Source organism: Grus americana, unplaced genomic scaffold (assembly GCF_028858705.1).
Source record: "Grus americana isolate bGruAme1 unplaced genomic scaffold, bGruAme1.mat scaffold_778, whole genome shotgun sequence".
NCBI lineage: Eukaryota > Metazoa > Chordata > Aves > Gruiformes > Gruidae > Grus > Grus americana.
This window is the reverse complement of record NW_026561988.1, coordinates 3581-17227: the sequence shown is the minus strand read 5'-3', so window position 1 is coordinate 17227 and position 13647 is coordinate 3581. Positions and strand designations below refer to the sequence as shown.

The 13647-nt window shown below is 52.2% G+C and overlaps 1 protein-coding gene across 1 annotated transcript; it reads right to left on the bottom strand.

Moving 5' to 3' along the window:
• Positions 1–11152: 11152 nt before the first annotated feature.
• LOC129201121 (olfactory receptor 14A16-like) lies at positions 11153–12148 on the bottom strand. Its single transcript, XM_054812285.1, has one exon. The coding sequence runs from the start codon at positions 12116–12118 to the stop codon at positions 11153–11155; it is 966 nt and encodes a 321-aa protein (XP_054668260.1). The 5' UTR covers positions 12119–12148.
• Positions 12149–13647: the final 1499 nt, after the last annotated feature.

Below are 13647 nucleotides of genomic sequence, written 5' to 3'. Positions count from 1 at the left end.
CCTGTTTAGCAGCAGTACCGTGTTTGCCCACCTGAAGTCCCCCCAATCTCCTCCCCGTCTCTGGATCTGGTGGTAGCTGTTCTGTACTCTGTGGTACCTCCAGTAGTGACACACTATTTACAGCATGAGGAACCGGGAGCTCAAGGATGCCCTTGAGAAAATGATTCCAAGGACATTTTGCTGTAGTGACAGAATTACCACCTCTGTCCACAAATGATTCCCAGTGTATCTGATTCCAGCTTTTGTTTGTTTGTTTGTTGTGAGGTTGGGTTTTTTGGGGTTTTTTTTGGTTTGGTTTCATTTGGTTTAAATATCATTATAATATCATTATAATTATCATGCTGTTGATATTTTTCATTCATGGTTTTTATGTTTCTTTCTTCACAAATATTTGCATTTACGTCACTGTATCTGAGTCATGTACCAACTTTGCATGTATAAGTGAGCCTGGCTGCCTTTATAAAAGTATGTTCAACACTGCTCAGAGTTAGCGTGACTCGTAGCATCTCGATAATACCGTGGGATCTCCCCGGTGCAGTGCTTTCTCTCTGGGCTCTTTCTCCAAAGAGGCATGAGGAACCGCCCCACTGAAATTCCTCTTCCTCCATGTGTTTGGGAGCAAAAAGCTCAGCGTCTGTTTGTGACCTTTTAGAGACGAGACGTCGGACGGGATTTATGCGTCACCAGTCGGTGTCTGATGACAGGTAAGATGGTGAGTGTAACTGAGGGGTGTGCCCAGGGCTCTCACACAGGTGACATTAAGGACACCCATCGTCTAGGAGAGGAATCTGGAGCTGCCTGGAGGGCGCAGTGGTTCTCCAGGAGCGGCATGTTCCCAGGGTTGAGTGGGTATGGAAGAGGTCGGCAAAGATGGGGTTGAGGCCTAAAGTACAGGACATGTGCAGACCTCCTCGGGGCACTCTCCAGTTCCTCCCCACCTCTCTGCAGCAGCAATCCCCACAGAGGGACACACCGGTCCAGATGTCACCACACCACGGCTCACTGCAGGGGGATGAAAACTCAAGATGTCTGGGGTGGCAGAGCTTCTCCTACCACGGCCTCAGATGCAGTTGACCTTGTTCACGCTGAGCACGCACCACTGCCTTGTATGGTGTCCCTTGTAGTGCCTACAGCACAGAGGACCCAAATCCTTGCCTGCTAGCCAAATCATTGTATTCCCTTCCCTGCATGCAGTAGTCATGCCACTCTCCTTGAGCTGCATTTCCCTCTGGACACCTATCAGACAACTTAATGCAATTTCTGGTGCAATGATTGTGAGGCTTTTGGGGAGTCAGCAGTCCTAGGATGAAAGCAAGCACACATTCAAAATTCACCAGGATTCACACGATTTTGAAGGCTTTTGGAAGATGCGGGTATGAACATGTATCACAGTTTCTGCAGGGGCTATGGGAAAGCCCATACGTACAGTAGTGATGTCTCCAGGAGCTGATCTTAAACTCTCCATCTATCCAGGAGCTGGCCCTGGGATTCCCTCATCCTTCCAGTTACCCCATGGAGAAACACATACACACAGACACACACACACAAACACACACACACAGACAAACACACACACACAGAGTCATGTATTTGGTAGCAGGAGGGCTACAGGGGTGGCTTCTGCAAGAAGCTGCTAGAAGCTTCCCCTGTGTCCGATAGAGCTGATGCCAGCCGGCTCCAAGATGGACCCAACGCTGGCCAAGGCCAAGTCTATCAGCAACTGTGGCAGTGCCTCTGTGATAACATATTTAAGAAGGAAGAAAAAGAGAGCGACTGAGAGGAACAACTCTGCAGACACCAAGGTCAGTGCAGAAGGAGGGGGAGGAGGTGCTCCAGGCGCCAGAGCAGATTCCTTTGCAGCCCATGGAGGTTGATGGTGGAGCAGATATCCACCTGCAGCCCACGGACGACCCCACGCCGGAGCAGGTGGAGACACCTGAAGGAGGCTGTGACCCTGTGGGAAGCCAGCGCTGGAGCAGGCTCCTGGCAGGACCTGTGGACCCATGAAGAGAGGAGCCAGCGCTGGAGCGGTTATTCTGTCAGGACTTGTGACTCCGCTGGGGGACCCATGCTGGAGCAGTCTGTTCCTGAAGGATTGTACCTCGTGGAAGGGACCCACGCTGGAGCAGGTCATGAAGAAATGTAGCCTGTGGGAAGGACTCAAGCTGGAGAAGTTCACGGAGGATTGTCTCCTAGGAGAGGGACCCCACGCTGGAGCGGGGGAAGCGTGAGGAGTCCTCCGTGAGGAGGAAGGAGGGGCAGAGACAATGTGTGATGAACTGACCACAACCCCCATTCTCCGTCCCCCCATTCTGCTAGAGGGGGAGGAGGTAGAGAAATCGGGTCACTGAGTCTTTGAGAGGTTTGTGCAATCTCCTCTCAGTACCTGAGGTTTGTTACTCAGCACCAAATACACCATGGGACTCATTAAAATCAAGCAAGCCCTAACGAGCCATCTCTCTCCCTGTGATTTTCTTCAAGTCTTCAAGAGTTGTACAGATAATTGGAGCTGTTTCCTAGTGTAGTTATGGAGAAAGATTTCAAGGAACTTCTAACAAAGAGGAGGTTTTATTTCCAAGGGTGTATTTTACTACTTTTCAGTTTAGAGAAGAGGTGATGGCAGCATTCCCCAGTAGATCTTGCTCCAGGGTCTCTCCTAAGGATGCCTGGACAGGAGGAAAAGCACTCCCTTGAGGTCTGACACAGCATGGACAACCTTCACCTCAGCTCCCCAGCCCCACCATTTCTCTCATTGGCCACCGGGGACTTTCCCTTACATCAGACTTCTCCACTGAATGCTGCAGCTGGATGTTACAGCTCCTTTGTACCAACTCGCACTTGCTTTCCTTAGAGAAATGGCTGCACACAGGCACAGATTTTTTTTGCCTATTTGCAAGCAAAGAAAAGTCAAGCACGATAAAGTTTCATCGTGCAATAAAACACACTCTGCACCATATGCTTACTACAAGCTGCCTCTAATGACGTTGCATTTCTACAAGGGATAATCTTATGAGAAATGTTTTAGACAGGTAGGTAGGTAGGTCAGTAGATATATAGATATATAGATATAAACATAACTAAAGAGTTGGCTAAAGAGACAATTAGACTACTTAATGACAGGGCAAGCTTTTAACTCCCTGATATCAAAGCAGCAGCTTGGGGTGGGTGACAGGAATGTGAATGAACAAAGAGCAGGGAGAGGAGAAAACTGGAGCGCAATGGAAAGGGCCTTTGTCTATACAGTCTGCTGAAAAGATGACTTTAGAAAGGGTCATTGTATAATAGACAATAGTTAGATGATGAAATAAGGAAGGTTCAACACAGAGATAAGTAAAATCTTTTTCTCCATGAGGGCATCCAAGCATTGGAACAGGTTTCACAGAGACGTTGTGCCGTCTCTGCCCTTGGGTGTTTTCCAGCCCCCAATGGATAAAGCCTCGAGCAAAGTGGCCTGACTCCACATCTGATTCTGCTGCGAGCAGAAGGCCAGAATAGACACCTCCTGAAATCCCATTTAAGAAAGTCGAAACCAAAATGATGCAGCAGTTTCTTGTCCTCAAGGTCTGCATTTGATGACAGCAGGGAAAGTTCTCAGGTTCCCTGTGACCATGGAAGTAAGTCAGGTCCTTAGTTTAGTCAGAGCAGCTGCAGCTCTCATGCCTTGCTCCAGGCACTGCTGCTCAGGTGCAGGCCTGCTTGACAGGTATCCCCAAACTGTCCTGACCATTTCCTTTGCTTCACCATTCATTCCCTTGTCACTCCCTTCCCACCTCTCCAGTCCTACTCCTTATCCCCTCCCATGCAAAAAGACAACCCCTTTTATCCATTTCCTCACAGGCCCTGCACATTCTCCCTTTGAACCCTTATTTGGTGTTTCTGAGGTGGTTAAACGTTGCTTTCTGCCTTGATTAGCAACTACACTACACTAGTACTCTTTTTCTCATCTGTAGTGTCCTGTAGCTACCTAAGTTATCACCTTGTTAGAGGCACCATGGCTCAGGATGAACATCAGCACAGGTACTTTCAATGTTGGAGGTTCATTCCAGAGGGACCTTGACACACCTGGGGATTTGGCCAGCCGAAACTTGAAGATTTAGAAGGAAAAGCTGCAGAACAACTCCGTGCAGCAGCATGGGCAGTGACCACGCAGGCCAAGGAGTGCCTGGAGGAGAAGGGCCTGTGAGTCATGATGGCTGCCGTAGGAGCCAGTGGGCTTCGCATTCCAAAAGGAAAATGGAGAAAATGGAGAGTGTCCGGGGGAGGTCTGCCAAAATGGAGTGAGGAGCCTAAAGCCTGAGCTGTAGGAGAGTCTGAGGGAACTGGGCCTCTCTAGCTGGCTGAAGGGAAGGCATTGGGCAACCTCATAAGAGCCTGCACCTACCTACCTTGAGAGATGAGGGAGCTGAGCTCTCTTCTGCAGTGGCCAATGAACTGACAGAGGAAACAGCCACAAAGTGCCTCTTGGGAGTTTTGGGCTGAGCCTTAGAAAAAATAACATGGACTAGAAGGAGCACTGCTGTGACCTCCACCTTTGGAGCTCTTCAGGTTTCAGCTCCGCAAAGTCACAGCTACGTGGAGGATGGACTAGAGTCCCCCAGCAGTCTCCTCCTGCCAAGCCTTCCAAGAGCTTGTTCCTTGGCACGTGCTGTACAGGAAGAGATTAAGCTGGAGGTGAGGCTCTCTACATCATAGGATAATTCAGGGTGGAAGGGAGCTCTGGAGGTCTCAAGTGCAATGCCCAGCTCAAAGCAGGGCCAGCTCTGAGATCAGACCAGGTTGCTCAGGAAATGTCAGCATCCACAGAGAGAATTTACACACAAACCAGGTCACCATCACAGAACTGGAGACGAGGCATCTCACCAGCTCCCTGAACACCGCTATCGGTAGGCCATGCCTCCTGAGATTCCTGGGAACACGCACCTTCTTTTCCAAGGAGTGGGTTCCTTATGCAAGTTCCCTGGCATATCTCCAGCCCATGGAGTGCTTTAGACTGTAAACAGAATTGAAAGAAAGCCTCTGACTTGGGTACTATCAACCTCATTGCTCAAAGAGAGGGATATGGAGGCATCTCAGAGCTTCCACGTTCCTGCTACAGATTCAATGCCTCATAGGAAGGAGCTGAAGAAAACACTTTTGAACTGGTATAGGCTTTAGATCATTTCACATGTGAAGGCTCTGCTCTCTGCTTTCAATCGTTGGCACCCTGCTTTTCCTCACCTGCTTTTCCTTGCTCTCCTGCCAAAACCTGACCAAGTGATGAGAAGAAAGGCAGCAGAAAGGCCCTAGGCCTCCATGAATCAGCTGTGGTGTGGCAGCTGGAGGGTGATGGTGTCATTTCATTGTACACCCCACAAAGAATCCAGCTAGGAAGTGAATCTGCAAGTCTGAATCGACAAGGTCCATGGACAGCCCAGGCTGTGTCTATGGCTGTGACTGGAGACCCATACACCTGCAGTGCAGATCAAGCTGGGGCTGAAAGTGGGCTTCAATGGGCTCCTGGGCCCATGGACAGGGATGCAGGTGGAGGCTGCAGGTTATGCTGGTCAGGGCCATGAAGGCCGATGGATGCTCTCAGGGCCCTGACACTGCCCCCGTGGCATCCCACCTGCCAGTGCCCGCAGGAGGCCAAAGTCTCATTCCCTCATGTGCAGGATCTGTGCTCTGCTAATCTCCTTCCCCTCGTCCCTGGGGATGTGGGAGACCACATGGTCACTGCAGACCAGGCTGACACTGGTCTTCACAGCCCTGACCAGTTCTTCCTCTTTTGGGAGTACCCCATCCAGGTGAGCAGAAGACTGGATGGCCCATTTAGAAGCTGACACACACCCCCCCACGCCTCCATTTAACCTGTTGCGTGTTCCATAGAGAATGTCCATTTATCTGAGCTGCCCTGACATCCCACAGGGCATCCCCCACTTCTCATCTTCCCTGCTGGTCTCTCCTAAATATGTTCTATCTCCACCTACCACAAAAGCCCTGGGAGGTGTCCATCCCCACCTCGGCTCTTCTTCCATTGACATCACATCTCTGTGAAAAAGTGTGACGAAGAAGGAGTGGCAGAGAGGTTCTGTGCTGACTGTAACCCCTCATTCACCATCCCCCCTGCACCTCTCAGGGTTGGGGCAGGTAGAAGAATTGGGAATGAAGGAGTAATCTGAGCCTGGGGAAAAGGAGTGTGGTGGGGGAATGGTCTTTCATATTTTTGTCATATCAAAAGTCTATTTTAATTGACAATAAATTAAATTGATTTTCCCCAAGTCAGCTCTTCTTTGCCAATGACAGTAATTAGTAAGTGGTCTTCCGGTCTTTATCTTGACCTGTGAGCTAATCTATCTTATTGTCTCCCTTTGTCTTTTTGAGTTGGGGCTGTGAATGAGCATCTGAGTGGGTGTCTGGCCAAGGCTAACCCCCTGCAGAACCACCACATCAGGAGTGCTGTGTCCAGTTTGCAGCTCCCCGGCACAAGAAAGACCCTGACAGATTGGAGCAAGTCCTGCAAAGGCAAGAAGGATGGTTGGGGCCTGGAGACCATTATGGACAAGGAAAGGTGGAGAGAGTTGGGGTTTTTTTTGAGAAATCCCTCAGAGTCAAACACTAGAAGAAAGACCCAGGCCAGTTGGTGGGATCTCAAACAATGGATTTTTTTCAATATCTCTTGAGACAAGACCATGAACCCCTGATCTAGCTGGACCTGCCTGAGAATGGGCTTGGCTGAGAGACCAGCTGTGGCAAGAGCTATGGGACTCGGATTGTAATGAGTGTCAGTAGGAAACTCGTTTTCTTTTTATTAATAATGGCAGTGGAGTTGGGTATCATGAAGGCCCGGAGGAGGACAGAGGTGGCCATGCAGCAAAGGTCCCTCCTCAGGACTGAGGTGTATGGCCAGAGATGGAAATGGCCAGTGTGTGGGGCGGTCAGGGAAAATTGCCCTGCCGGGGCAGCGTCCCTAGGGCGTCCAGGGAAAAAGGCACAGACTGGGCCCCTCTCTTCTGCACCTTTGCTCCTTGCTTCCTTCACCATGACCCTTGGCTCTGCACCGTGATCTGCACCCTGCCGCGTGCCCCCACCCTGCACACTCACACAGCTTAGCTCTACGCTGTGTTTGTTCTCTCCTGGGCACATTTCAACCCAGCCCAACCCCTCCCCAGCAATCCCTAATTCTCCTCGCCTCTTCCCAGTACAGTGGCCAAGTCTGGGCTGGCCCACGGCAGTGCCCACGGCAGGGTGCTGCAGAGCTCTGGGCACTCAGCCCACAGCCCCAGCCCCTCTGAAGGGCACAGCAGGTCCTGGGGGGCAGAGCAGGGGGTTCCGGCTCCCCATCGGTCCCAGGGCTTGACCTGGCCGCAAGGGCATGAGGAAACAGAGGCCACTCACCCTCTGGCTCTCCTCTGTTCCTACTGTAGGTGACCCTCCATGCTGACTGCATTTGCCCCCTTCTCTGCCCCCACCAGCCCCACTCTCCAGGACAGCATGGCAATCCTGGCGCTGGAGCTCCTCAGCTAACAGCTCTCCAGTCTCCCTTCCCTGTGCCAGTGGGGCTCCCGCTGCCTCTCCTGTGATCGCAGAGTCCTCGTTTTCCTGTGAATGCCTGGAATTAACACTTTACTTTAAAAGGTAGAAGGGGACGTTCAGATTGATGGCATTTGTCTTCCCAAGTAACCGTTACACGTGATGGAGCTCTGCTTTCCTGCAGATGGCTGAACACCTGCCTGCTGATAGGAAATGGTGAAGGAGTTCCTTATTTTACTTTGCTTGCATGCACGACTTTTACCTATTAAACTGTCTTTATCTCAACCCACAAGTCTTTGCACTTTTACCCTTATGATTTTCTCCCCCATGCTGCCGTGGTTGGAGTGAGCGAACGGCTGTGTAGGGCTTGGTTGCTGCTTGGGATTAAACCACGGGACAAAAGTGCTTTTATTTCTCATTCATTCCTGCCCCCCTAAGGGTTGACTTCAGACAAAAAGATGCTGCTGGTTAATTTATTTTGCTTAAATGCAGAGAGAGTCTGGCTCCTCATTTACACAGACACTGTGGGTCACACAAGACAGGTGGATACCTAGGACGGAGGGGATGAATAAAGACATTTCTTTGCAGACAGCATCATCAAAAGTGGAAAAGGAAAAAAAGAAAGAAAATAAAAAAGAATAAAAGAAGAGAAGGAAAGACAGGCTTAGACTGTCAAGATATATATATTGGGATTGATTTGCAGAGGAAGGTACACAGTCTCTGGCTGTTAAAAAACATCTAATCAGTTTCCTCAGGGCATCCTTGAGCTCCAGGTTCCTCATGCTGTACATGAGGGGGTTCACTGTTGGATGTAGAACCATGAACAGAACTGCCATCACCAGATACAGGAATGGGGAGGAGATAGAATGGGGCTCCAGGTAGGCAAACATGGCAGTGCTGAAAAACAGGGAGACCATGGCCAGGTGAGGGAGGCACGTGGAAAAGGCTTTGTGCCGTCCCTGCTCAGAGGGGATCCTCAGCACGGCCCTGAAGATCTGCACATAGGACACCACAATGAAAACAAAACATCCCCAAACAAGAAAACCACTAACCACAAGAAGGCCAACTTCCCTGAGGTAGGCATCTGAGCAGGAGAGCTTGAGGATCTGGGGGATTTCACAGAAGAACTGGTCCAGGGTATATCCTTGGCAGAGAGGTATTAAAAATGTATTGGCCGTGTGCACACTGGCATAGAGAAACCCACTGCCCCAGGCAGCTGCTGCCATGTGGGCACAAGCTCTGCTGCCCAGGAGGGTCCCGTAGTGCAGGGGTTTGCAGATGGCAATGTAGCGGTCATAGGCCATGACAGTGAGAAGAAAACACTGCTACAACTAAAAAGAGAAACCAACATATCTGAGCAGCGCATCCCAAGAAAGAAATTGCACTCTTGTCTCAGAGGTAATTGGCCATGGATTGATGATGCCATGATGGAAGAGCAGTGGAGACAGAGCCCAGGCCGAGGAGGAAGAAGTACATGGGGGTCTGAAGGCACTGGTTGCAGGCTATGGTGGTGATGGTGAGGCCATTGGAATAGCTGATGGCATTTGTGCTCACTTGGGTTCATCTCCCCACACGCACACACTGTGCATGCTTATGTCTCATCTGAAGCATGCAAACTTGGACTTCTGACCTTGTCATTCAATGTCCCTCTGGGGAGGGAAGAACAGCCTCTCTGAGCTGGGCTGAGAGGCCAGTGCTGGAAATGGTGCTTGTTATTGGCTGCTCTGTGATGGCTGCCCTGGGGCAACTTCCCCGGGATGTCCAGCGAATAAGGGCCCAGAGCAGACTCTGCTCTGCCGGTCCTCCTTCTCTCTCTCAGGAGGCCTGGCTGTGCAAGGACACTGCCGTGTGCCCCCAACCTCCGCACTCACGCACTGTAGCTGATCACTGGTGTTTTCCTCTCCCTGGCACTTCCCAGCCCAGCCCCTCCCCAGCTCTCCCCATCTGCCTGCCCTTGCCCCAGCACAGCAGCCCAGGTTGGGACTGGCCCCACACCAGGAAATGGAGGTCGGTGACTGTGTCTCTGGCTGGCATGCTGACAAGATCCCCACCCCAGACAGCCTGCAGCCCCCCGTGCCAGTCCCACTCCCCAGGACAGCACAGAGTCCTGGCCCTGCGGCTCCTCAGGCAGCTCCTGCTGCGGCCCTAAGGATAGGGCAGCCTGCCCGGTCGAAGGATTTCTCTTGCCTTGCACACACGTGGTGCCCTGCTCTTCTCCCAGGACTTTCCATTTCCCCACAGAGCCTTTCCCCAGGTGAGCATGTCTGTGTTGGCCTGGCCGGCCATTCCCGCACCCTCTCCTCATGCTCCCCGCAGCCCCTGAGCTGGTGGTGCTGCTCTGCAGAGCGCGTGGGCTGCGGTGCCCGGCGCCACGGGCTGACTCTGCAGGGCCGGTGCCGGTCGGGCTGCGTGGCAGACCTAGCTCAGGGCTGTCACTGCCATTGACTGCCTCCCACACAAGTTCTTCTGAGGCCGTGGAGGGTGCGCAGAGGTACCCTGCCTCACTTCCAAGGCCATGAGATGCATTTTGGTGCTGCAATGCATCCAGCCTATGACATTTCACTGAGGGTGATAACGCATCACTCACCAGACTGCTTTCCTTGTGCCTGTTGTGTCTCCTGCGTTGCAGAGCTCGGACTTTCCTGTTCACACCCAGATTTGGCACTTTACCTCTGGTCTCCACCTTGGACAGGCTCACGCTCAGTGGGGCTCCATCCACCGCTGACTCCCCGGCACACGCTGTCCCTGCAGATCCCCTGTGCTCTTCTGGCAGCTCCTGAGTCCCTCCAGAAAAACATTCACTTGCCAGCAGCTCTGTGAACTGCTGTAGAGCCCCAGGCAGGTGAGTTGGGAACCATTCCCCATCCGCATGGGTGTTGGCCACCAACAAGCAACACCGGTACCAGACCTCAGTCCCTAGCAGACCACACTGGGACCTTGATCTCATCCTACGGAGCCCACAGAGAAACAAGCAAAGCAACAAGCCTCTCTGCAGAGTCTATTCTTTGGGCATGTTCTTGAGACCAGCTTCTGAACACCTAAGCCTTCGGGCACTGCCCTGAGAAGACTTCCTTGTATGATGGAAATGCTGCTATGGAGGCCAGCTCTGTATCAGAAGTGCCCGTTGCCTGTCCCTGCCTGCGGTCACAGGACCGCCACACAGCACGACTGTAACCAAGCTTCATGAGCCCCCAGGCCTTCCACCAAAAAAGGGCTCAGGAGAGCATGGAAATGGAAGGAGAACAGCTTGGGAAAGACCAAGTGCTGGTGCTCCCTGGCAGTGCGGCTGTGCTGACACTCTTTTCTTCTTCCCCTCTGCACACAGGCTCCCCGCAGCTGCAGAGCAGGTCTTGGAGGAAGGACCTCAGAAAAAAGAGTCAATGCAGGGCACTTTATTTTGTTTAAACACCCAGAGGGTATGACTCCTCATTTGCACAGCCTCCAGGTCACACAAAAGCTGGATAGATTGTGAATTAGAAATGGGTCAAATAAAGACATTTCTTTGTGGAAAGCATTCAGATAAGTAAAACAAAAAACAAATAACCCAAACTTCACACGCCCCCCCACAAACCCCCTTCCCCCAAGACCAAAATGATCATTAAAAAAACTTCCAGAAGACTGGCTGGGCCTGTAATGAGATATATTATGAATATTCTGAAGAAGAAAACAGGCAGTTTATTGTTTCTGGAAAGCATCCAGTCATTAGTTTCCTGAGGGCATCCTTGATCTCATGGTTCCTCATGCTGTAGATGAGGGGGTTCATGGCTGGAGGCACCACTGAGTACAGAAATGATACGACGAGATTCAGGGTTGCAGAGGAATTAGACAGGGGCTTCAGGTAGGCCACCATGGCAGTGCTGATAAACAGGGAGACCACGGCCAGGTGAGGGAGGCACATGGAAAAGGATTTGTGCTGTCCCTGCTCAGAGGGGATCCTCAGCACGGCCCTGAAGATCTGCACATAGGACACCACAATGAAAACAAAACACCCAAAGGCTAAACAGGCACTGACCACAAGAAGGCCAGCTTCCCTGAGGTAGGCATCTGAGCAGGAGAGCTTGAGGATCTGGGGGATTTCACAGAAGAACTGGTCCACAGCATTGCCGTGGCAGAGGGGTAGGGAAAATGTATTGGCCGTGTGCAGCAGAGCATAGAGAAACCCACTGCCCCAGGCAGCTGCTGCCATGTGGGCACAAGCTCTGCTGCCCAGGAGGGTCCCGTAGTGCAGTGGTTTGCAGATGGCAATGTAGCGGTCATAGGACATGACGGTGAGGAGAAAATACTCTGCTGAAATGAAAAAAACAAACAGAAAGAGCTGTGCAGCACATCCTGCGTAGGAAATTGCCCTGGTGTCCCAGAGGGAATTGGCCATGGCTTTGGGGAGAGTGGTGGAGATGGAGCCCAGGTCGAGGAGGGAGAGGTTGAGGAGGAAGAAGTACATGGGGGTGTGGAGGTGGTGGTCACAGGCTATGGCAGTGATGATGAGGCCGTTTCCCAGGAGGGCAGCCAGGTAGATGCCCAGGAAGAGCCCGAAGTGCAAGAGCTGCAGCTCCCGTGTGTCTGCGAATGCCAGGAGGAGGAACTGGGTCATGGAGCTGCTGTTGGCCATCTGCGGCTGCTGCTCACAGAGGTCTGTGCATGGAGGAAAAGACAGGGAGGAGTTAGAGTAGAGCTTAACCTACTGCATTTCTCATGGAAACCTCCCAAAGCGCTTTTCCCTTTTCAGGAAGACCTTTGGCAGGTGTCTTTGCTACATTCAGGTTGGTGCTGTTTGTGGGTGCCATAGGAGCAGGGAGCTCTTCTGGGGGCTCTGGAGGACTTTGTCCCGCTTACAGCAAGAGCTAAACAGGAACATAGGGTGATATCAGGTTAAGTCCAGTCATAATTGCAAAGAGCTTTTCAGGATTGTTGGTCCCACTACACCCGACTGCAGAGTAGAGCTGTGGGCATTTCGGTTTGCTTACTTTGTTCTGTTTGCCTATCCACACCCGAGGGATTTTTTAAAGGCATAAACCCTTGGCATTTCTTCTGCGCTCCAGGGGAAACCTTGTGGGTTCTGAGAGACAAAGGAACTGCTCCTCAATACAGAGTGAAGAGAGTCGATCTGTCCATCAGCCCTGGTCTCGGCTGGCCTGCGCTGGCACCTCTTTGAGCTGGAGGACGATTGCACCCAGATGTTCCTCTGAGAAGAAACTGGACACTGGAGGATCTCAGCTCTCCCCTCCTAGGCAGGGACACAGAGGGCTCATTGCAGCTGCCTGTCTTCTCCATGGGACTGCTAGGTGACACAGAGATGCCCTGGGAGAGCTAGGCCCTTTTAGAGGGCAGCCTGCAGCCAAGCAGGACCCACTCCCACCCATTCCCCCCAAGAAAATATCTGAATGTCATAAATATGAGGGGTCCTGCAGGAAGAGTAAGCTCACTCCCAGCCCCATACACTGCAGTGCCCAGAGCCCCAAACATTAGGAGAGGACGCGGATGCTTTTCCTCCATGGATCCATCTGCATGAGACAACATGCAGCACTGGTGTCTGAGCTGCACCCTAGTCCTCGCCCCTCACACCAGCGATTAACGGGGAAGAACAAGGGCAGCAGGGACAAGAGGGGAAAATGCCAAAGTACTCCTGCCAAGGGAGTCAGGAGAGGGAGACACAGCTGGACGCTTGAGTGTTTCTCCTCTTTGGTGGTTGGGCCGCTGGGAAGGAAACGCATGATCAAGTCCCTGTGACATTAAGGGTGGGAATATCTGCTGGGTGGGAGAGGAGACCAGGGAGTTGCTCTGGGGAAAGTGTCTGCACTGCAGGGCATGGCAGGGAGATGCCAAATGCCCCCTCCGTGGCATTTCTGGGAGCAGCTCCCTCTCACTCCCTGCCCATGTCACCACTGCCTGGAGCTGTCCCTGCTGGGACCCGTTTCTCTGCCCCCAAGTCTCCTCCCTGCCAGTGCTCACAGCTCTCATGCCACCCGCTGTGTGCTCGGCTCTTCCCTACAGACCCCTCCTGGCAGCAGGGCACCGGCCAGAGAAATCTCTGTGTGTGCAGGGGCTAAGGAGCAGCTCAGACAAGTGCTGAAGTGATCCCGGAGTCGCTCTGGGGGACGCATCTGCCCCCGTGGGTTCGAAGGGGGCTGGGGCACCTCA

What these genes read in the sequence shown, in the direction of transcription:
- LOC129201121 (XM_054812285.1), bottom strand. Translation starts at nt 12,118, where the DNA reads ATGGCCAACAGCAGCTCCATGACCCAGTTCCTCCTCCTGGCATTCGCA.